The 24,114-nt window shown below is 45.7% G+C and overlaps 2 protein-coding genes across 2 annotated transcripts in view; one reads left to right on the forward strand and one right to left on the reverse strand.

Annotated features, from left to right (window-relative positions):
- Positions 1–2,668: 2,668 nt before the first annotated feature.
- On the forward strand, positions 2,669–12,530 carry LOC102192971 (thioredoxin-related transmembrane protein 2-B). Its single transcript, XM_005753391.1, has 8 exons — positions 2,669–2,987; positions 5,602–5,662; positions 6,660–6,773; positions 9,036–9,112; positions 9,212–9,318; positions 9,408–9,473; positions 9,547–9,676; positions 10,399–12,530. The coding sequence occupies exons 1-8, from the start codon at positions 2,799–2,801 to the stop codon at positions 10,576–10,578; spliced, it is 924 nt and encodes a 307-aa protein (XP_005753448.1). The 5' UTR covers positions 2,669–2,798; the 3' UTR covers positions 10,579–12,530.
- A 1,667-nt stretch (positions 12,531–14,197) lies between these two features.
- Positions 14,198–24,114, reverse strand: part of LOC102193262 (palmitoyltransferase ZDHHC5-like) — a 38,337-nt gene continuing 28,420 nt past the window's right edge. Inside the window, exons 7-11 of the mRNA XM_005753392.1 lie at positions 23,750–23,876; positions 20,789–20,897; positions 19,894–20,003; positions 17,429–18,543; positions 14,198–16,421 (exon numbers count right to left, since the gene is read on the reverse strand). Of these exons, the coding sequence (XP_005753449.1) occupies positions 16,181–16,421; positions 17,429–18,543; positions 19,894–20,003; positions 20,789–20,897; positions 23,750–23,876 (1,702 nt within the window). The 3' untranslated portion in view covers positions 14,198–16,180. The remainder of the gene's footprint in view (positions 16,422–17,428; positions 18,544–19,893; positions 20,004–20,788; positions 20,898–23,749; positions 23,877–24,114) is intronic.

Here is a 24,114-nt window from a genome sequence, read left to right on the forward strand (position 1 = left end):
CACTGCCAAAAACTGATTGCGGCTTCTACCTTGTTACACGAATGTTGTTTGTGGCTCAAGATGACTTTATGTCATCCATGAGGGATGCATTTGACATATGTTTCACATATTATAGCCCAACAAGTTACTTATAGCAGTTTAAATACGAGCAATCAGTTTTTGGCAAATACCGGAAATCAGTTTTTGGCACAACACCGGCGGCCGCCTCGGGTCTCTCCTCCCTCCTCCACCTGCTGGCCTCCACCACTTGCTAATGTTACTGAATCTGTGGAAGCTCCGCGAGAGCCACCACACGAAGTAACGAGTAACGACCCTATCTAAATCCCAGTAACGAGTAACGCGTTCCTGATTTTGGCATAATAACTAGTTACTGTGCTCGTTACCACAATAATAACGTAGTTACTGTAACGCGTTACTTCATAACGCGTTAGTCCCAACACTGCATATTACAAACTCAAATATATGTAGCGAGTTGTAAAGAAGGACTCATGATAGAATAGGACATAAACTGAAGTAAAAGTGAAGATTTATATCAGTGGTTCCCAAACTTTTTTGCTGGGCCCCCCTTTGTTTTACAAGAAAATCTTTCGTCCCTCCCCCCTTTCTCGCGCGTGCACACGCACAACCACATCCTCCAACCACACGCCCATATTTTGCTCCATTGCTGTTTATTTCACACCTCAAACATTTAGTAAACAATTAAGCAAATACAAGTAATCTGCAGGAAGTAATAACATAAACTACTAACTCTGTCACGCTGCGTCCGCACCTACACGGGTGATTTTGAACACGCAGCTGTTTCGTCCACGTAAACGATGTTTCGATTCACCGAAAACTGAGATTTTTTAAAACTCCTTTTTTGCGTTTCCGTGTGGACGAGGAATACAGAGTTCGTCACGCAGCGTCAAAGGTATGCGCCTTTTTCCACGTCACGCTGTGGCCACGTTATTGTTTACATGAGATGAACTGCAGAATGGCAGATAGAGACTAAATGCTGTTAATCTGACTGTCTGCAGGTTTACACGCAGTTACTGTCCCTCCATTTACAAAGGCAGAGGCGTCACAGTGTGATTATTTTACTGTATGTGTAATAATATTCAACACTGCTATCAATGCACTTTTCAAAAAATGCCTCTCTGTGCAAAATGGGTTTAAAAACACAAACAGCTGTGGGATCCTGTGTGTCCGTGATTTAAACAGCCCAGCGCTGCTCCTGAAGAAGGGGAACCTGCAGGGAGACCTACCTCAGCACCTGTGCAGGTGAAGCCAAAGGGCAGATTTGCTTCACCATATTTTCTAGTCTTTGGCTCAGAATGAAGTTGGTTTGGAAACATATTCAGCGACGCTTCATCTCCTGCTTTGTGTTTGTGTGGGCGCCCCGTGCAGTCACTCTCACAGCACTGATTTTACAGTAATGCACAACAATTGTAATGTCACTGAAATTTCCAAACTGCCTTTTCTGCAGTAAGGGTTGTGTGATTGCACACGGGCCATGACAGGACTCCTTAGTATCTGTACAGCACAATCCAGTTTTATCTATATGTCACCAGATTGCAACAACAGCCACCTGGAGGTGAGACTGTTAGTCACACAAATGGTGGACAGAAAAGTATTTTCCAATTTAGAATAAATCCGATGACTCGATTAACATTTTTGATTTATTTATTAGTACAGCTTTTTTACGAGTCCTCTTATATCCATGACAAAGTGTGTACAGGCTTAACATTTGATGTCTGCATCAATTACTGACATAACATCAGCATATCAAGGAGGTTAGGACTTATCTGTTTGTCTAATACATTTGGAGAAATTGGGCTGTAACTTCACATATTGTGAAAGTTTCTTTTCCTTGTTTTTCTAGATGTTTCCCTTGAGGAGTCTCATTCATGGCTTTTAACCAGGAGCTCAGTGCAACATTTACTTTCACCTCATGTCAGCATGTGATGGAGTGCCATACAAATCTTTCTGATGAGGTCTTTCAGGTCCTGGACATGATACAGTTTATCTGTTGTAGATGAAGTTTTTGAGGCCTGTCAATTCTTTCTCTTCTCTTTTTCTCCAGTTTCCTTCAAATATTTTAAGAACACAATGTCTATCTTTTTTTTTAAAATATAGATTGAATAAAAGAAATCCTAACACATAACTGCAACAGGCTGTTAGTAACAAAATGCCTGAAGATGCTATTTCAAATCGGTTGTTCTCTTTCATGTGTAGACACATCATCGTGCCCAGGTCATTTATTTCTGAGTTGCGCATGCGTTGAGCCTGTGAGCGCTATCTACTGACGTAATAATGAGTACAGAACTTAGATAATTCACACAAAAAACAAACAAACAAAAAAACTTGGATAATTCACAGCTGTAAACAAAAGAATCGCACGCGCACAAAAACGTGAAACACAATTTTTGCTCGTGCTCCATAAAACTGAACGTGCAGCATCTTCCAGCTTCCACTTACACAGGACGTTAGTCCTGCCAGCTTCAAATTAAAAGGCGACATGAGTCATTTTAGGCCTAGAAACAGCGGCAGTGCGTTTAAATATCTATCGCACCGTTATTTTTTCCATTAAATGACTACAAAGATATACAAAAAGGTTGAATCCAAAAGTAACGATCCACAATATAAAATGCAATGCTTTTATTTTTAACATCTATGTCGGAAGCTGTGGTTCCGACCCCCTTCACGTTGCTCTGCTAGCGCAGAGCCATTTATACTAAGCTAACGGTTTAGCACTGCTGACCTCCGTCTTTACGGGGTTTATTTCCCGGGTTAGTTGTTGTACGACAGTTAGCTTCAAGATGGCTTTGTTGACGCCATTATTCGCTTTTCTGTACCATCTACCGCAGGTGTACAAGTGGCTGCTGAAGCCATATTACGTAGCATCTCTCTTCATGTCTGTAGCATTTCTAGCTGTCCGCAAGACGCCCGGCATCTGTGACCGTCTGGCCACACAGCGAGAAGACGGCAACTCCTGCGACTTCGACTGGGTCCGTAGAAAAAGCCAGAAAGTCTGGTCGTTTTCGCGAATGTGTTAGCAGCTAGCCGGTCAGTGAATGCTGGACCAATGCACAGGCTGTGGTAACGAGGGCCAGATGACTTTAGCTGTCAGGCCAAACAGCGGCCAAAAAGCAACTCATTGATGTTCCTGGACTTGTTGACTAAGATACACAAGTGAAAACGATTCATTTGTAGTTTTCCGCTGTTGATTAATGTGTTTTATTGCTTACGGCATATCAATGAAGGTCTGTTAAAATACAAGAATGAACATGGGGTGTCGGTGTTACTGTGTTGGTCCTGAAGGTTGCAGGAGGGGAGGCAAAATCGGGGTATCACAGAATGAGGGTTGTTGTTGTAATAATAATAAAAGCCAAATGGAACCGAATTTAATGTCCCGTTAGAGCTCTTACAGTTTATATACACTCATGAATGTTGTGGTGAAGTTGGGCTTTTAATGGTTCTTTAAGCTGTTCTTTGGTGTACTGCATAGATCTCTTTAAAAAAAAAGAATATATGTGTCTTACAAAGTTGCACCCCAACCAGACACTTGGTTAATGAGCTTCTGGCATAATCTAGTCTGGATATTTGACCACTTTTCTTTACGAAACTGGAAGAGTTCATTTAAATTGGTTTGTTTCTTAGCCCAGGCATAGTCCACAAATTGGGGTCAGAGGTCAAACTTAACATTAGTCTGCAGAACCAGTTGTGATGTTCCTGGGTTCCTCATCCTGGTAGAACATTGTATTGCTTCTAAGTTTCAACCATCTAGCCACTGATCTGAGGTGAAGTTGAAGAATTTGCATGTAGTCCTTCTCCTCTGTCTTCATTATTCCATCCACATTGTGCAGGGTACCAGTACCACTGGCAGCAACAGCCCTAGAGCGTGATGCTACTGCCGCCATGCCTGACAGTTGCTACGGTGTTCTTAGGTTTCCCTCAACTTGACTCCTCCAAACACGAGTCTTGTTAATATAGCCAAAGAGCTCAATCTTCATCATGTCCGGGCATAAGACCTTTCTCAAGAAGCCTTCGGCTTGTCCAAATGGGAAGCTGCAAAATTGAGTGGAGCTTTCTGTGGAGAGGGTGAAGCCCCTCCACAGCAAAGACAGACACTGGTGTTCTAGCAATTTCCAGGTCATGAGGCTTGAGCCCTGCTGGTTTCTGGACTGTTTCCTCTCGTTTGTGGGAGACAGATTGGTCTTCTTGTAGATGTAGACTGTGACTAGAGCAGGGCGATATGACCAAAAATATTTATCATGATATACATTTGAAAATTTGCGATAACGATATAACTGATGATATAATTGACACGAGACAAAATACTTTACAACTCCTCAACTTTATTAGTGCAAAAAACCCATCAATGTATTTTCACTGAAACAAGCAGCTGTTTTTTTATGTGCATTAAAGTTATATAAAAATGTAACAGTGCAAATTCCTCGCTGACAGTTTAACCAAAAGGCATTTCCAGTGGAAACTGGCCGACATATCCTCAGCATAACCATGTATAACATCCACAACACTTAAAAAGAGCTTATACACACACAACACGGTAACATTATGTTGAAGCACAGTACGTATCACTCCGCGAGGCTCCGCCTACGATAGCTGTAATGCTCCAACAATCCATCAAGCGGTGCGGCTTCGTAGCTTAACAAAGTCGCACTGAAACATTTGACAGATTTTCGAGCGCCGTGCACATAAAATCGTTTCGAGGTCAGTAAACACAACCAGAGTTCATACATAAGGCACACGGGATTATAAGGGGCTCTGTCGACTTTCAGAGAAAGCAAAGGATTTTAAGTGCGCCGTATTTTCACACGGTAATAACGACGGCCCGCTAGCATGCGCTACCAAAAATAGTGCTTTGTTGTGTATCTGACGGACGAAAGCTAAACCAGTTCCACACCAGTGAAGCTGCAGCATCTTTACAAACCAGTTCTGGTTCATGGTTTCATTCAACGATCCGCTTTCGCTCTTCTCATTCTGCGTCGCCGCCATGTGCGTATGTAAACATGGGCACTGTTCATGCGTGTTTTACCCACATTCTATCGCCATGTTTCATTTTCCTATCGTTGCCCGACATTGCACCGGTATTACCGTGAACGGTATGATATAGCCCAGCCCTAGTGGTGACATATCTGAGTAACTTGTGCTTGGGCACAACTGTTTGTACTGATGGTCTGGCCTCATGCAATCCTGTGTTTCACATCTATGAGAACAATGTGTCCAAATTGGAATTAGAAACAAGTGTTCATGCCTTTGTTTCCTCACAGTCTGACTGGTGTACATCACTGTAAATGACTTATTTGGCAGATGTGGTACTTTATTTGCAGTTGCTGTTTTGACAGAAGAGATACAGCACCTGTGCAAGTATCAGAACAGGGCTTTAAAATCTGTTCAGAGCTAAAATGAAAATCATCTTAGTGTTCTCTCTGCTCATCTCACAGTTTTGTTTGTTTCTGAAATCAGCTGAGTAACAAAGGTGTAAACAACAACCAGTCAAATGGGAAAAGCTGTGTTAGCAAATCGTGTCAGAGCTGTAGAGGCTGTGTGAGTGGAGCAGAGACGGCAGAGTAACAAAGGCCATGTTTGTGTTCTCAGAGAGAGGTGGAGATCCTCATGTTCCTCAGTGCCATCGTGATGATGAAGAACCGCCGGGCGAGTGAGTAAATGTCTTTTTCATAGTGTGGATGAGTTGTGTGCTATCCAGCGCTCTGTGATGTTCTCTGTCAGGAGGCTTTTAAATTGGCTGTTCAGTGAATTCCTCAAGATTCAGCCCGTTACAGAGCTCTGTTTCACATTTAGTAGTGAATTTGAAAGATGTTGCATCACCGCGTTCATCAGGGCTGTGCGATATGACCACAATCTCATATCCCATCGCCCCGATAACGATATAAATCACAAACATTTAACATTTTCTGTAAGTTCTGTGAATCTCGGGCAGCTCGACTTGCAGGAAGTGTTTCCAGCTGGGCGTCCTGTAGCTGGAGTCGAGTGTTTTAATCGATGCATGAAACGACACATTTTTAGTCATAAGTTGTAACGGCGCCGTTTTCTTTGTATTTATTACACGGCGTGCTGCGGGGAAAAGCCTAGGGCTGTTCGATATAACGATATATATCGGATGACGATATAAAAACGTCTGTCGCTTCATTTTACGCTGTCGTTTGTTTCGTGGTGTCGCAAAATAAACTGTTTACAGCAATATTTGTTCATGGTTCTGATGTCCCTGTAGTTATTATTAATTTCTTAAAGTTCTCTCTTTCTCTTATATTTAATATAACCACACTACGGACGGACAAGCGCCTGTTTTTATGCGTTGTCGTTAGCAACAACGACGGTAACAGCATCGTGTGTCTGCTTGTTTATTTTCCACATAAACCTTTCACAATAAAGCTCAAGATCCTGTTGAGACTTTTCAAAATAAACTGAATGACGTGAAAGAGTATGCAGAGTGTTTATGGATGAGAAGCAAAAAGAGCCGTCAGGTGCTAAAAAATAAACCTTAGACTCAAACGTTTTATATCGTCATCCGATATATATCGTTATATCGAACAGCCCAAGTGTTCATCATTGATTAGGGCTGTTTATTATCTGCTGCTAATCTGTTTTAAAGCATTGACTAAAACATGAAAGTGTCTCTGTGTTGTCTGTGTCAGTAACTGTGGAGCAACATGTGGGCAACATCATCCTGTTCAGCAAAGTGGCCAATGTGATCCTGTTCTTCAGACTGGACATCCGGATGGGGCTGCTCTACCTGACGCTCTGCATAGGTCTGTCAGCTCATTGTTTAGACAGTAGCACCTCACAGAAACCGTCTGGTCCCACAGGATCACTGAGACTGTTGGTGGGGAGAACTCCACGTTAACAGGAAGAACAGGGCCAAACAAACTACAGGAGAGAGAAGGCTAAAGACCATTTGTTCATCCCGCAAAGGAGTTTGTTACCGCAGTAGGATAAAAAAAACAGTACAAGTGCCTTAGAGAGTGCAAACATGTATATATGCAACAGTAAGCAAGCAATTTCTTTATATAGCACTTTCAGAACAACTCCCCAGCTGAACACTAAGTGCTGTACACCTGACATGCCAGAAATGATATTTTCAGTAAGTTAAAAAATATATATAAAAGGATAAAAATAAGATGATAATTAAAATGATATTTAAATTAATAAAATTAGCACAAATAGCAAAAAGTAAAATAGTATAAAATGAGAATTAGAATTACATTTAAAACAATAAAATCATTTTTACTCCTTGTCATGAGCCAAGGAGTAAAAATGGGTTTTAAGACGTGTTTTAAAAGTGGACAGTGAAGGGGCCTCTCTAATGTGGGGCAGAGAAGGCCCCGCCCCCTCTGAGCTTCCTCTTGGACCTGGGTACCTCCAGGAGCAGCTTGTCAGCTGACCTGAGAAACCTGGGGGGGAGTAAGGATGCAGAAGCTCAGAGAGGTAAGGTGGGGCAAGACCGTTTAACCATTTGAAAACAGAGTTTTAAAATGAACTCTAAGATATACAGGCAGCCAATGGAGTGAGGCGAGGATGGGAGTCATGTGCTCTCTTTTACCAGTTCAGCTGCAGATGAGAGAGAAGACGCCGACTAACTCCACAATACAGCACATTACAGTAATGCAAACGAGATGAAGTAAAAGCACGCATTACTGTTTCAAAATGCGGCCTGGATAAAATAGTCTTACCTTTGCCAAACACCTTAAATGATAAAAACCGGACTTGACAGGTTTAAAGTACTCTGCCAGGGGTCAATAGTGGAGGGTTCACAAGGTCCACTGGGACCAAACACAATCACCTCTCTTTTGCTTGAATTACATCTTAGAAAGTTTAGGAACATCCAAGATTTGATAAAGTGGTTTAATAGAGAAGGCATTGTTCTGCTTCAGATAAATCTGACAGTCGTCAGCATAGCAGTGGAAGGGTAATCCATGCCTTCTGAGGATGGTTCCCAGGGGCTGTAAATATAATGAAAAAAGCAGAGGCCCTAAAATTGAGCCCTGCGGGACCCCAAGCTGAAGAGCGGCAGAGAAGGACTCAACCCTAAAAAGTTAACACTAAAAGTTCTGTCACAAAGATAGATGTCATTTCAAGGCAGTACCACGAATGCCTGCAAGATGGTGAAGCGAGACAGCAAAATGTTGTGGTCTACAGTGTCAAAGGCAGCTGTTAGGTCAAGGAGGACAAGAACAACATGATTACCAGAGGATATCATTAAAAACCTTTAAGAGTGCTGACTCCGTGCTATGAAAGTTTTTAAAACCTGACTGGAAGACTAAGAAACCGTTCTCATTTAAAAATCCATCAGTTGGCAGTGTACAATTTTCTCTAAGAATTTAGACATAAAAGACAACTTGGAGAGAGGCCTGAACTTAGCCAACACAGTGTGGTCCAGGGCAGGTTTCTTAAGCAGGGGTTGTACTGATGCATGCTTGAAATGAGCAGGGACTACACCACATCTGCTGTATATACCAGTGAGAACAGCCTGGCCTATGCTAGGAAACGTCTCCTGAAAAAGTTGTGGTGGGACAGGATCATTTGGAGAACCGGAGGGCCTCAGGTGGCCGACCACATCCTCCAAAGAAGAAAGAGTCACAGGCTCAAACCGGTTAAAACAGCAGAGCAAGGGATCGAGACAGAGGGGTCGGAGTCAGGGGAAGAAATGAGATTTGGATTTGGTGTGAAGTTTGAACTGTCCAGTTGTCCATTCTAAGATTGTGATGACTTAACGGATCAAAGGCCTTTAGAGTTGTCATGAGTTGATATTTAGTGTGCTACGATCAGTCATAGAAATCTGAAACGAGAAGCTGGAAGTGAGTTACACTGAAAACTGGAGATATAAGAAAATAAGGTGTGTTTCATTGGATGCTTAGTGGGCTGATGTTCCCTCAGACAAGGGAAATAATATGTTAACATACAAAGACAGTAAGTTCACTAATATGTGAGATCCTGCTGAGAGCAGTTCACTGGAGTCAGCTGAAAAAGCAGCAGACTGAGTGTGAGATGCTGTGATCTTCTGTGTGTTTCAGTGTTTTTGATGACCTGTAAGCCTCCTCTGTACATGGGACCCGAGTACATCAAATACTTCAGTGACAAAACTATTGATGTGAGTACAAGTGGAAGAGTTGGTGGTAGAGGTTTGGTTGTTGGTGAAACACACTTACGTCCAGTTGTTTTAAAGTGTGTGTTTACCGTGTGTGCGCAGGATGAACTGGCGAGAGACGGCCGTGTGACGTGGATCGTCGAGTTTTTTGCCAACTGGTCTCCAGAGTGCCAGTCCTTCGCTTCTGTGTACGCTGATCTCTCTCTCAAGTAAGGCTGAGACCGTCCTGTGGTGAAATCGTGGCGTGTCTTCATCTGCGTTCAGGAGTAACTTCAGTGCCTTCTGTTCTGTGGAATAGGTATAACTGTGCTGGCCTAAAGTTTGGCAAAGTGGACATTGGACGCTATGGAGAGGTTTCCAAAAAGTAAGACCCTTTTAAATCAGTTTTCTCGGTGACGTTTGGCTCCCCACATACATGAGCACTCCCTGTTCTGCAGGTACAAGGTGTCAGCATCTCCACTCTCCAAGCAGCTTCCATCATTGGTGCTGTTCCAAGGAGGGAAGGAAGTTATGCGGCGCCCTCAGGTGGACAAGAAGGGCAGGGCTGTGTCATGGAGCTTCACTGAGGTGAGACTGCTGCTGCTGGTGTGCTAAAGGTGAACACCTGTAATATCAAAGATGTTCTTTTTCTCAGTAACACCTGGACTTGGTCGCATGGCACTGTGGCCTCCTGTTTGTCCGTTAAAACGTGGTCAGTGGAGCGAACGACGTGCAAAGTAATCTAAAAAAGAGAAAACAAGTTCGCAGTGCGTCGTCTGACCCTGGGGTCACCGTTTGTTCCATCAGTGTGCGATTGTTACACAGAATCCTATTTACATTTACTCCAATTATAGAAAATAAGGAAATATCTGAAATGCTGAAGGTGAGCGGTGTTAATCAGAACATTTGTGTTTTACAAATATTTACATCTGTGCATGAGAAAGTAACTTTGTATCTTCTTCTTTGCAGGGTTGACATGGGATAAGAAACATGTTTCTTTAAAAACTTCAGACTGAAATTAAAAATTGAGTTGTTGTAATTATCTTCAATAAGTGACAGAAGCCCAATATTAACACAGTCCTCTGTGAGTAAGCACCTGGCCACAGTGGAGAGGAAAAACTCCCCTTTAACAGGAAGATCCCTTCATTCTAACCAGGGTCAGGCTTGACTGGTTGGGCTGAGGGGAAAGGCAGAGCTGTGAGCTCCAGAAACTTGCACACCAGTTATAGTGTCAGCTGTTCCCCTCCTCATCCATGTACTTGACACTTAGAGTCTTTATATTTAAGACTTTGCATGCTTGTTTCCATCAGGAGAACATCATCCGAGAGTTCAACCTGAACGAACTCTACCAGAAGTCCAAGAAGTTCAGCAAGACCAGAGGAGACAAGGTCAGCCAATCCCAGTTCCCCCCAGTGCCTGAGGAGGAGGAGCCAGAGCAGCAGGGAGTTGAAGCCCAGGGGGTGGAGTCTGAATCCAAGAAGGACAAATAGGACCATTTGTATTACTCACACTGGACTTGTTAATGGAATCTGTGGGTCCACTGTGGGTCAGCTAGCTCCTCCTCCACCTTTGTCTTCATGCTCCTCTTCAGAGTGTTCTGTTTACTTGTGAATCAGGCCCCGCCCCTTTCCCTGAATGTCCCTAATATGTAATTTAGCAGAGTATCAAAGCAAACTGCAGTAAACCATCCCAGTTGTGTGAAGAGGACCTGAGGTCACTCTTTGGTGGAGGAGCTTGGCTGGTGGGGGCTGATGATGGAGACGTCCAACACAGGAGCAGAACATGTGTTATGCTACTAATGACTTATTTTAATCTTTAATAATTTAAATGCAGTTAGTTAGTTACTGATGTGGACCATTTAGCAGCTTCGTCACACACATTCCATCAGCTTCTGTCGTGTTTTCTTCTTTGAGTGTTTTTACCTGCTGACCGTGACTGTGTGCAGCTCCCAGTCAGCTGTTTCTTTCTTTGGACACACCTTACAGGCCCTGACTGGCAGCACTTAGTAGTCAGGTTGATTTAAAGTAGCGGTGATTCAGTGATCCTACGCTTCCCCCAGTTTCTCACCTGGTCTCCAGTCTGCTGTGTATGACCCGTGTTCTGCAGTTGCCTTTAACAGATGGTGTAAAACACGTTCAGGTGTAACTCCCTACCTGACGAGCCCACCTTTGTTTTTAGTTTGACTTCGTAAAACTCTAAATGCAAAGGACTTTTTCCTTAAACTTGACTACATGCATGTGCAAGTCTACATTTTAATCTAATAGACTAAATAATACATCAAATAATTGCTGGCTTGGGATCAGTGAAGCAGTTCCAGGCTTCTCGGCTGTGCTTGGTTCCTGCTCGTGCAGAAATCTGAAAATGAGGCATTGAATCTGTGTGAACTGCAGTAACCCCCTAAGAACCATGCAGCAGTGTGGCAGCACTGTTTGCTGCTCCAACGCCAGGACACGGGGCGGTGCACACGAACACAGCTCACTGCAGACGCTGACCTGAGCAGTGAGCTGCTGTAGACTATAAGTAGCTGATGATTCAACCACTGCAAAGAAAGTAGCAGTGAGTCAGGCCGAAGTTTGGGGTTCGTTCAACAGGAGTTTCATTTCTTTCTTCCTCCTTCATTGTGGTATTTGTGTGTAGTTGCCATTGAATGTAGGTTTCTAAACCCTGCTGTGTTTTATCCACCCATCATTTTGCTTTCAAACAGAGAAGGCTTCGGTTTCTGCCTTAACGTGTAATTGATGACTTAAACATTCTGATAAATGATAAAGAGCCATGTGATAAATCTGTGGAGACCCTCAAATACATTTTCTTTTCTAAAAAAAGTATATCTAATAATAACAATCCAATAATTGGGATGCTCCATGGAGGGGGAGTCACTGTTTGGTCAGTCTCATCCATGAGGAAACTGGATTATATCCATCTTGTCCACAAACTTCATATCTACGGGTCCCAGCCGGGGTGTTGAGCCCCGGGTTGAGAAACTGCACACAGTGACTAACAGAGTGTGCATGATGGAAACACAGCTGGTGGATCCAGGAGCCTCTGCACTCCTCACCCAGATGATGTCAGATGTGTCCTGCACATTGATTGGCTGACCCCTGGACTCCATGGAGATAAAACGAGCGTGTTTCCACAGCCTGAGGATCATCTGGGTCACTGGCATCGCTGCATTCATGTCTTTGTTACAAACCTTTTGAATATTGATGATCAGAACTGTTATTTGTTACATAGTGAACCAATTTTCTGACACGTTTTTCCTTTTTTACATTCAGTAAGCACACTGTAGTTTTACAGATGTTTGTTCCTGATTTAACCTGTTGTTACAAAACCTGTTTGGTTTATTATTCATGTTGACCATGTCTAACCTCTGTGGCGTGTTACATTTCATTCAGAAAAGTCTGGCCTGTTTGCTGTTCATGCAGTAAAGACAACATGAAGCGCTGTGATGCTGTCGTCCTCCTTCCTTTTAGCTCAGACTTTGGTCACCACCCTCACAGTGACATGTGACGACTCTGTGCCAGGGTCTTTGTGTAGCCCAATTATCTGCAGATGTTTCATCTGTGGTGAAATGACTATAGCCAGCTAAGCTTGTAGAAGATGAATGAGCCAAACCAATTAACTATGTCCATTAGAAAGACTCATTGAACTTTTTCAGCTACTTTGGACAGAGTTGCTGTCTTTTTGATTTTATAAGTTCCCTGGATTTAAAAAATCTGTTCACAAACCGCGTTTGTTGCAGGTATACATAGATATTCTCTTGCAGAGATATAAAGGTTTGGATATACAATGTGTCATTCCTAACGATTAGCTAGTGGATCATGTTTTAGTGGGGTGACCTCTACAGCAGCGGTCCCCAACCCCCGGTCCTCGGACCGGTACCGGTCCGTGAGTCGTTTGGTACCGGGCGTGAAATGTCTGGTTTTCAGGGTTTTCATCGGTTTTCAGCGTTATTTTGTTATCGTTTTTATCGTTTACTCGGTTTTCCTGAGTCTTTTACGTCTGTTATGAGTAAATCTTTTTTTCGGTACTGGTACTGGTTTTATTTTGTTGTATTTATCCGCGACACCTTGAAGGCCGGTCCGTGGAAATATTGTCGGGCATAAACCGGTCCGTGGTGCAAAAAAGTTTGGGGACCGCTGCCTTACAGTGTGGGCGACGTCAGGCGAGGGCAATTTCTAATGGGGCAAAATGAGAAAGGACAGTTTTGGAGGGCTGCACAATAAGCTGAAGTTAATTCTGCTGAAATTCTGGTTAGAGTAGATTTTAGAATTGATCAATGAAAATGTACGCCATGCCTTCAAATGATGTTACCACATTTATTGTTCAAGGCTAAAACCTGTGAGGCAGCTTTCTGTCATTTCTTCAAAGCTCTTTGAATGGCGATCTTCTGTTCTTTGTCAAGCTGATCCCACACTGCTTAATGTCCAGGTCCTGCTGTAATGTGTGTTTTTCTATTCAGATATACTTTTGTGTTTGGGATCATTATCATGCTGCAAAAGCAAACTCATACCAATCAGATGCTTTCTAGGTGGGACTGCATAATGGATCAAATCTGATGGTACTTGTCCTGTGTTCAGAATAAATCCAGTTTCAACATTACTGACTTGAATGCAACACAGCTTTGGTTCAAACTGCTGACAGTTGGCTGACCAAACCCAGCTTCCAGGAGCAGAGAGCAGTTTTGTTTTTGCTTCCAAGACAGCAACTGAAGCGTCACCATGTAGATAAAAACGTCAGACGTGTTCACACAGTTACTGCTCATCTGCTACTTCCTTTGGTCGCCTCCTTCCCTCTATCAGGCCACACTGTTGGATTTGATAAAGGAGGATGTCACTGCTTGTACTTTAAAAACCTGGGTTCGCTCAAAACCTGAGCTGATTGTGACCCACACCTGTTTTCACACCTCGGCTCATGTGATGAGGCAGAGGAGGATCAATAGGGGGTCCATGACCCTCTTGGGGACACTCCCACCAATTACTCTTAGTGCTGAAGAAGCTTCTTGGATGAAACTTGGTCAGGGACACTTAAAAAAACGCTTTCCTTTCCCAGCTCATTGGACTACAATGAACTACAACAGATTCAAGCTGAGTGCATTCATTAGAATCAGAATTTAAATTTGACTAATATTACTTTATTATGATAATATAGCAGCAGGTCCACTCATCTGTGCATTAAAACAGCAGAATCGTCCTTCAAGCAGTTACTTTCTTACTGCGAGTACATTTCACTGGTACTCGACCAAAGACGCTGAGTCAGTACTTCAACTTCTACTGGAGTATCTGCACGACTGTTCTACTCGAGTACAGAATGTGTGTACTTTGTCATCTCAGAGAGTCGTGCTGCCGCGAGAACTGGAACATGTTTGTGAAGCATCAGCCTGAAGCAATGGGAGGTGCTGCTTTAATGGTTTTATCCAGAGGCTCAAACACAATGGCAAACACAACCTCTTCTGGGTCAATATTAAAAACTCTGCAATATTTATCAATAGCTAGATTTCCATAGAAATTCATATAAAACAATGTCAATTTAAATAGGTGAAATAAAAAAAGGACAACACTTGCATTTTCAAGGCATTCGCTCATGTGCCACAAAATCCTGCTCCATCTTTAACAACGAGAGGTTGAAACAGTTTCCAGATTCACTTTAGTTTGTTCAGACAACACAACGAGTGGTCGTACCATCTGAAATCAACACACACACACACACACACACACACACACACACACTCTCTAATGTGTATACATCCTGTTTTCATCCCTCGTCCTTTCCTACATTTATCTGTAGCTTGAAAGTCTCTTCAGCTGTGAGACATGCTGATAAAAACAAAGGTTAGAATCAGAGCACCATATGGCACCTGGGTCCCTTTGGATCAGCGTGTCTGCTGATCTTATTTTGCATTACTGTCAAACTGTCACTTGTCTTCTGCAGTTTTTCCAACTAGCCCACCACTGAGAGCTTCCTGGTGTTTCAGCTCAGCCCAGTTTATTTATGCAGTACCTGAAGGTAACGACTGATCCTGATTCAGTTTCGTGGTCAGACTTTTCTTTAGAGTCACGTTCAAACACTGACTCACATCTGACAGTGAACGGATGGGCCTTTGCTTTAAACGAAATATCCACATGATTATTTGCAGATTGCATTTACAATCAGTACACGTGTCCCATTTTAAACCATTTTTAAGCCAATCAAATGTGATGCTTTCAGATGGAATGACCTGTGCGTCTGCAGCCAGACATGGCGGCCTACAGGGTTGGAGTAGTGCATGCTGCAGTCCACTTTTTATTTTTTTATAAAACAGGAAACCACATTGAAAAACACATCCTGTACAAACATGGAATCATATTCACATCTAGGAATAAATGGACAAATGAAGCAGAGAAGTCTGCTCGTGCCCCTCCCCTTCAAATCTTACACTGTTCTTTCCTCCATCAGGAACGAACTCAGAGTTCATCATCATCGAAGCAGAAAGGTACAGAGCCGCTAACAGCTCCCTTTGACTGGTTTCAGGATTACACGCACGCACACACCTGTGGTCCAGTGCCACCTGACTGCTCCATCAGGTGGATGCTGCTGGTAAAAGCACGCTTTACCTGCACTCCCCCTGGTGTGACTCATCACCTGTCCTGGGGGAGCCCTCTGGGTTCCACAGTTTCATGATCTAGATACAAGTGTGAAAATGATGAGGTCTAAAAAAGAGGGAGACAACCAACATCAGGTAAACTCAGCTCGAGTCCAGACCTGTTCCAGAGTGGACCCCCGGGGATCCAGCCCCCATCCCTGGCAGTGCTAACGCCTTTTCGCTGCTATGCTTGTACAATGCCACACAGACCTAAGCAGAAGTGAGCACCGTGGGGTCTGTTTGGACCAAGAACTAGTCTTTTCTAGCGCAGCGCCTGGGATTCTGCCTCACTTTAGACCAGGTTTCTATTGGAGGGGCTGCTCAGTCACACAGCCAATGAGAAGTAAGGTCCAGGTCCACAGCAGGAAGCTGTTTTTTTGGGTAAAATCTGAATTTGTTCCTTAGCGGGCATAAAGACGTAGTGCTGCGTCCACTTTGTCCCACTGGTCCTGGAGCTGGAGGCCGACTGCCAGTCAGACTGAAATCTCATAGGTGGTGCCCCCGACACCAGTCACCTTCTTCACCCCGCTGCCTTGGGGCTTGTGGGCAGGACTCAGCATCAGTGCTGGGCTGGGACAGGCTGCTCTGGGCGGAGCGGACGTGTTGACTGGGTGACAGGGAGAGGAAGGGGCGGAGCAGGAGGAGGTGGAAGTCGAGGAGAAGGGCTGACCTCCATTAATCCGACTCAGAGATTTCATCTGCATCAGCTCATCCCTGATTTTAGGAAAAGACAGAAAAGAACAATTTTACTGAAAACTGCGGGCTGCAGCGTGTTAGCCATGTTAGCTCTGCTGCTAATTTCATCACTGAAGCGCGGCTACATTTGGATGGATGTCACCATTTACTACATTTAGACCTGAACACATTTCCTGTTGAACACTGGAGATGAAGGAATGACTGGATCGCTTTGATTGGTGAGAAAGAATTTGGCGAGTCAGAGTGGACGTAGTTACGGCGTGCGTAGTTCCAGAGGGAACATGGACACACAGTTGGGCTGTTGTGTTACCGATGGTGACAATAAAAAGTGTTTACGCTGATTGGTCCTGTGTATGAAAATACTGGCGGTGGGCGGTGCTACCCTCAGCCATGTCGATGCTATAGTTCACATCAGGTCAACCCAAACCAGGGCTACCAAAGCTAGCTTTAGTACACAGAGGTCAGTAGTTTGTGGACGGTGAATCATGCTTTTCACTTCCCTTTAATAATCGTAGCTACAGAAACACCTTGGCAGTACACAGGGGTGGAGTACGTGTACACAACACAGCGAGCAGGACGGAAAAGAACAGGAATGAGAGACGGGACAGACAAACTGAAAACGCCGTCATGCAGCGGTCAGACCGAGCCTCAGTTTAACAGCAACACTGTGCTGCTGCTCACGCTTCCTTCAGATTTCACTTCCTGTGCGGTTAAACCGAGGAGCAGTAAAAGCTTCACTGGGCTCCTCAGTTTGATTAAAGTCATCATCACTGCACGTCAAATCATGGTGACCAAACAGACAGTAGCAATAACGCACAAGACAACAAACAACGCACAACAGATGGATGGAAGATGAGCAAAGGGAGAAGAAACTCACAGGAAGTCTGGCAGGATGAGGAGGAGGAAGAGAGAAGGGAAGAGGAGGAGCAGGAGGAGCAGTCAATCAGGTAGTCAGGTTTCAGGCGAGCAGGCGCTTTTTCAGTGTCAAACCAATCGTCCCGACAAAAGCTCAAACTCATACTCACTTCGGCACTTGGATTCCTCCTCCTCCCATCCCTCCGCCTCCACCTCCTCCTACCCCCGCTGCGTTTGCTCCGGCCGACGCCGAGGCCTTGCGGACCAGCCGGTACTGCATTTCGGCGGCGGCTGCACTTGAATAGGAGAGCGACTTGCCCAGAGGTGGGGGGTGTGGGGAGCGGGGAGGATGCGTGGTGGAGGAGGAGCCCAGAGGCGTGTCGGTCGAACGGGTGCGATAGGGGTAGGCGTGGTGGGGCCCTGCGTGAGGGGCAGCAAAGCGTGGAGGACGAGAGGTGGAGGAAGAGGACGAGGAGTGATGATGGTGGTGGTGGGAGTGGTGGTGGTGATGGTGATGGTGGTGGTGGTGGTGTGGGGGCGGTGGAGCAGAGGTTTGACCGGCAGGCGCTGCAGGTAGGTGGGGCTCGCCCAGCAGGCGCTCCCTCTCTGGTGGAGGCGGTGGGGAGGAAGACGTGGAGGATGAGGAGTGATGGAGGAAGGGGTGGTGGTGGTGAGAGGAACGGTGGTGGTGGTGGGGTGACTGGGTGGACTGGGACTGCATCTCAGCCTCTCTCTGCTGTGACGACAGGAAGGGGGAGCTGTAGCCACCACCCGCCGCTGGCGTGCAGGGTCTCCCACCGGAGCCGTCGGGGGCCACCGAGCTCACGCCCACTGCTTTGTCAAACTCATCGCCGCCTGCTAGCAAGCTGTCGTAAGACAGGCTCCCGTTGCGAGACGGGTGGTGGGGCGGGGGTGTCTGATTGGCTAAGCTCTTGAAGCTGGCGGAGGTGGTGGTGGCCTCTGAGACGTGGACGGTGCCCGCCGAGGTGTGAGTGGAGCTGGAAGATCGCGACGCCACTGCAGACAGGACGGTGGGGTCAGAGAAGGAGGGGTAGGAGCGCCCGCCCAGAGAATAGCCAGGAATGCCGCCTCCTCCTCCTCCTCCTCCCTCTCGCCCCACCTCCCTCCTCTCCCCTCCTCCTCCCCCTCCCACTCTTTCAGACGACGTTTCCCTCCGATCCAGGCTGGGCTGCGAGCGGAAACCAGGCTGCTGGCTGGCCTGGAGGAGGGAAGAGGTGGAGGAGGAAGAGTCCCTGGCACTGCCGACGCTCTCCCCTCGACTTAGCTGGAGGAGCCAGAGGGAAGAGGAGAGAGAAGAGGGAAGGTGAAGGGAGGCGGAGGGAGGAAAAAGAAACAAGAAGAAGCTCAGCACATGAGGGAAGATTAAAGTCATACTGCACTCTAGCGCTGACAGCCTGACACAACAGCCACCCCTAACCAACGGTGATTAGTCAGGGGTGGGTCATCTGAGCAGAAGGCCGGTGGTTGGCCTGTGCTTTCACAAGTATCTCAGTGTATCCATCAGAGTGTGTGTGCACGTTAGGCTAAGAGAGTGCTCCAAGTGCTCGAATCGAGTGAAAAAGCATTAAAAGAACCAGCACATTTACCAAACTGCTCTTTGTACAACCCTGACTGTCCAGATGAACTCGGCAGCTCCATCATCATAATGTTCATTATAACCATGCCAGTGTTCAGACTCTCTGGATCCTGCTATTGTGCGCTGTATTTGGAGCTTCCTGCGCTCTGCCTGTTTCAGTAACATGTCAGTCAGAATGTCTGAGATGGTGAAATGATGGCGTTCGCTGTATTGACACTGATGCTTAAACACTAAAGAGGAATCGTACAGAGCTACAGCCACAGTCACTCAAAGCCCTTTTCCATTAGTACCTACTTGGATCATGTCGATGTGACTCAAACTATTACGACTGCCACCCAACGCGCGGGGGGGTCGGTGTAGCCACAGATCTTGTGATGTCATTTGTATGCGACATGAACACCACGACAAAGGAACACGTCAAGGCTCAATGTGTGTCACACTCTGCATTTCCCCACTGCTGTGCTTTAAAAATGGTGGCAGTTTCTCTCATGACGTGTCGAGTGACGTCCCGACTGGCCAATCGTTGGCATGCGGTCTGCTGACATCACATTTTCAGATCACTTGGGACCCCAGGTAATGGAAAAGGGCTACAAGGCACAAATCTAACCAGGAAGAACTAACAAAGAAACTGAGGAGTGATATGGACCAGACAGGGGCACAAATACTGAGCAGAACCAGTGTATTTATGGCAGTCCTGATTGCTTCACTGTGTTCAAAGAACGCTGCTGAGACGGAGTCGTGAAGTCTGTTTTCACTGGTTTCATTACAGTATTTCAGCCACGTCCAGCGCAAACAGAAGGAGACAGGAAACAAGTTAAAAGGAAGATAAGAGGAGGAAACTGCTTTCAGCACAATCACTTACTGATCAACAGAAAGCCACTGAGAAACCAAACCAAGATGGCCGACAGGAAATCAAAAGGAGAAAGAAAAACCAAAACAGAAATGGAGATGTTAGATTAAAAAATGATCAAAGAAGCAGGGACGAGTGGAGGTCCAACCTGACACGTAGCACACACTCTTGCATTCTGCGTGCGTTACCTGGTTGGCGTAAGCATGTGTGAGCGCCGTGTGGTTCTTGCCAGGGCTGTACGTGGGCCTGTATTTGTACATAGTGGGAGTGGGAGGGGCCTTGTTCAGCAAACTGCACTCTGGAGGGTGGAAAGAGAAACAAGATGAGCACAGAATCGCCTTCATGTGCACTGAGCACCATTAGCATAGAAGAGCTATAGTGAATGCAGAGTTTTATGTTTGGACACCCTGCATGATGATACTAGCACCGCTTCTTCTGACAGCTAACAGCCATTCAGGTTTTGTGAGACTTTAGTCCGTCCTTCTGCAAAAGTCTTGGGGTGTCCTGCATGCGCTGCTTTGAAACATTGTCCAATATTCTTGGATCAGAGGTGTGTGAGGTCTTCGTGAGGTGCGTTTAGGATCCTTCTCCTCGTTTTTAACCTTCTGTTCATTTACAGAGACGCTGTCACCAGCGCTCGTTTCAAAGCTCAAACCTCTGACGATGAATTTAGAGATTTCATCATATTAGTGCAACACAGCTGCTGTTTTTAATGATACTATGAAGTAAGACATAGTATCCCACAAGCAACCCTCTGCTGCTTGTGGGACTCTAAATGTTCACAGTACTGGCAGGGAGCTGGGGATACTGGAGCCCATCCCAGCTGTCAACACAGACAGACAGCCACTCACCTCCACATCCAAAATCACCAATTAACGTAATCTCCTTCATGACAGTGTATCCACGCAGCCACAGGAATTCGAACCCAGGACCCTCGTGGTGTGAGGCACCAGTGCTAACCACAAGCCTCCCGATGAGGATAAATATTAAGTCCTTTGAGCGTGGGTTCTCAAACCTTTGTATGCAACTATATGTTGACCAGGAAGCAGACAAACTGCAGCAGACAGAGTAAGAGCCAATCACCCTCTGTGTTTCCTCTGGTAATTCCTGGGTAGCGGAGCTCTGGTTTAGGAGGTGGTGGTGGCTCAGCGTCACAGGACTGGCTCTCCATCATTTCCAGACTGGACTTTGACTGGAAAGAAGAAATGCGAGCATTAGAGACAGAAAGTGACAGAATTACCCATCTGTTGGTGAAATACAGACATTCTGTGACCAAATCCGAACAGAAAAGTAGAAAGAAGCCTGGGGTCACACCCAGATGGACTTTTGCTGGGTGGTGTGAGTAGGGATGGGCATCGAAACCCGGTTCTTGTTGAGAACCGGTTCCCACTGTTTCAGTTCCTTGGGATTGTTTGCCATGTTTGCAAACGATTCCCTTATCGACTCCAGTCGCCCCGAATGACGTCACCACGTTGCGGAGCGTCATTTACCTGGCAGGAAACACGGCGGCTCAAACGCTCAAAAGTTTGGTTATACTTTACGAGAACGGATGACAACAGGGCAACTTGCAATACTTGCAAAGCAGATATTTCATTGAAGGGAGGAAACACTACGAATATCAAAAGCATTTGCTCACAAACACGCGATGACCTTAAATGAATGTCCTGTTTTTAATTCCGCGAATCTCAACCCAGCAGCAGCGGTAACGTTTGCACGTCCTCTCCCGTTAATGCGGCAGGTAAATAATCAACAACAGTGCATATTATGTTAGCGCGATCTGCCTTATTACAAACCTGCCATCACTGTGTGTTTAGTGACCATGATGAGTCGGAATCGTGAAAATCTTATCAGTACCCATCTGTAGGTGTGAGGCTGTAAGAAACTTTATGTAAACTTTGTCCATGTGCAACTTCAATGAAAATGTTCCTGACTGTAACACAGGCAGAGCCAAAGGTCAAAGACTGTGTGAAAGAACAAATTATCCATCCATCTCCTGCTGCTTATCCGGGTTTGGGTCACGGGGCAACAGCAGCAGAGAAACTCAGCCTTCCCTCACCAGCCACCTCCTCTAGCTCATCCAGGAGGACACCGAGATGTTTCCAAGCCAGCCAAGTGATATATTCTCTACAGCAAGGCCTCCTCTTAGTAGGACATGCCTGGAATACCTCACCCAGGAGGCATCCTAGTCAGAAGTCCGAATAACCTCAGCTGGCTCCTTTCCATGTAGAGGAGCAGCGACTCTCAGGCTGCGTCCACACATAAAGGCAGAAATGAAGGAAAACGCTGCTATGAACATGCCAAAGCAGCAGGTGGCGCTAGATTCCTAACCGTGCAGAAATGTTGGCCAATCAGAAGTCTAGAAGCCTCGGTGGGAAAAAGTAAACAAAGCTGGGGCATAGAAGCAGAACCGAGTCGTATGTGTGGAGGGACAGTAACTGTGTGTATATGTAAGCATCTAAACACTGCAGAGAGTAGAATTATTGTAGAAATTCATTTCACCGAAACAATAACGTGGCGCACAGTGTGACGTCACAAGACGCACACCTTTGACGCTGCGTTTTCTCCGTTTTTCTCGTCCACACGTAAACGCAAAAACAGAGTTTTAGAAAATATCCACCCTGGTGGGAGTTTTTAAAAATCTCCGTTTTCCGTGACCGAAAACGCCGTTTACGCCGGGCACGTGTGGACGTAGCCTTGAAGGGAAACTAATTCCTGACACTCTGGTCCACAACCTCATTCTTTCGGTCACTAAACAGAAGCTGTGCTAAATTGACAGCTTCCCTTTCATGCTCATCTCTCGCTTCACCACAACAGATTGGTACAGCATCTCCATCACTGAAGACACCGCCCCAATCTGTCTGTAAACCTTGCATGCACTCTCCCCTCACTCGTGGACTCGAGATACTTGAACTCCTCCACCTGGGGCAGTAACTCATCCCTGACCTGGAGTGGGCGCTCCAGTCTTTAGTGGCTGAGAACCATGGTCTTGGACTTGGAAGTTCCTGCTGTCATTCCCTCCACCTTACACTCAGCAACAAACGACTCCAGTGCAAACTGGAGGTCAAAGGAGGCCAAAGGAACCTCATCCTCCGCAAGAAGCAAAGATAAAATCTTGCAGCCAATACTGTGGAGACCGCTTGACTATGCCCAGACACTCTATAAAAACTATGAAAGGGTCTGTGACAATGTTGAATGGCCAGAGCCACACTCCACTTGGCCTGCCAGTACCTGTCAGCTGCCTGTGGACTCCCAATAAGATTCCTCCTTCAGCCTGACGGCTCACTTCACCTCCAGTATTCACCATCTGGTTCTGGCACTGCCGCCACGAGAAGCACCGAGGATCGTGCAGGCCCCATTCCTTTCAGTAGCCTAAGCAAGAGGTGTGGAGCATGGTCCACTCGGACTCCGTGTCTCCCTGAGGAGAACCTCTTCCTGAGGTGTAAGTTGAAGATCTTGCTGACTGGGGCGTCTGTCAGACATCCTCAGTTTTGGTCTCCCAGGTCTGTCAGCAGTGACAGCGTTTCTGCGTCCAAGCCATGGCCACAGCTCTGATATACGTTTACGTACGATTACAAAATCAATCATCCACCTGCGACTAGAACAAATTATTCCATCCATTTCCTAACAAGTACAATACTTGCAGGTCTTTAGCAGTTTCTTACAGCAACACAAAAACAAAACTAAACAGAAACAAGATAAAATACAAACAACACCAAGAAAAAGGTGCAGCAAACAATAAAAACCCAAACTCAATAAAGAGGACCCCGTTTTTGCATCCTTAGCTCTGCAGCACGCAGCCTGATGGATGTGGTTGGGTTTTTACTGCTGTGACCTTACAGGATTTCTGCCTGTTGAATTTCAAACAGCTTTTAGAGCTCTCGCTGCCATCTGGACCTGCCTATATGCAAACTTATCAAGTGCAGATTTGAATGAGAAGCACAGCTCCCTTGCATAACACTTGTTTATTACCGGCAGGCTGAAGCAGCCAGCACAGCACAGTTTGTGGCGCGTTAGCTTCACGAGCACCTTTGCTGCACCTCTTACCCTGTGCAGATCTCCCTGTATGCCATTGTCCAGTATCTTTGCAGCCAGCTGGGCCTCTGTCAGCTGTGGCCGAAGAAAAGGAGGCTGCAGACTCACACTCTGTGCACACTTTCTCCTGCCCAGATACCTGCAGAGAGCATTCACATCAGTACAGTGCTAATGATTGGTATCAAATCCAAATTCCTCTTAATCCTACATCTGATCACTTTCAACACTAACACCAAAGCAACAGCTCACAGATTGTTTAGTTTCTCACCAGCTGTTTCTGTTATTACACTATTCAGTGGCCAGTTTTAAGAAATTCATTTTAAAAACAGGAAGTGTGATGAGCTACAGGGTAATGCCTTCGACACTCGACAAGAGAG

The sequence above is a fragment of the Pundamilia nyererei genome, unplaced genomic scaffold (genome assembly GCF_000239375.1).
Source record: "Pundamilia nyererei isolate P.nyererei 1_Seehausen unplaced genomic scaffold, PunNye1.0 scaffold00425, whole genome shotgun sequence".
In the NCBI taxonomy this organism is placed as follows: Eukaryota; Metazoa; Chordata; class Actinopteri; order Cichliformes; family Cichlidae; genus Pundamilia; species Pundamilia nyererei.

Bases quoted from the DNA above. Each gene is read 5' to 3' on its own strand.
- LOC102192971 (XM_005753391.1), top strand. From the start codon at position 2,799: ATGGCTTTGTTGACGCCATTATTCGCTTTTCTGTACCATCTACCGCAG. The intron at 2,988-5,601 runs GTCCGTAGAAAA...TTGTGTTCTCAG, and splicing joins ACTCCTGCGACTTCGACTGG to AGAGAGGTGGAGATCCTCAT. The intron at 9,677-10,398 runs GTGAGACTGCTG...TGTTTCCATCAG, and splicing joins TGTCATGGAGCTTCACTGAG to GAGAACATCATCCGAGAGTT.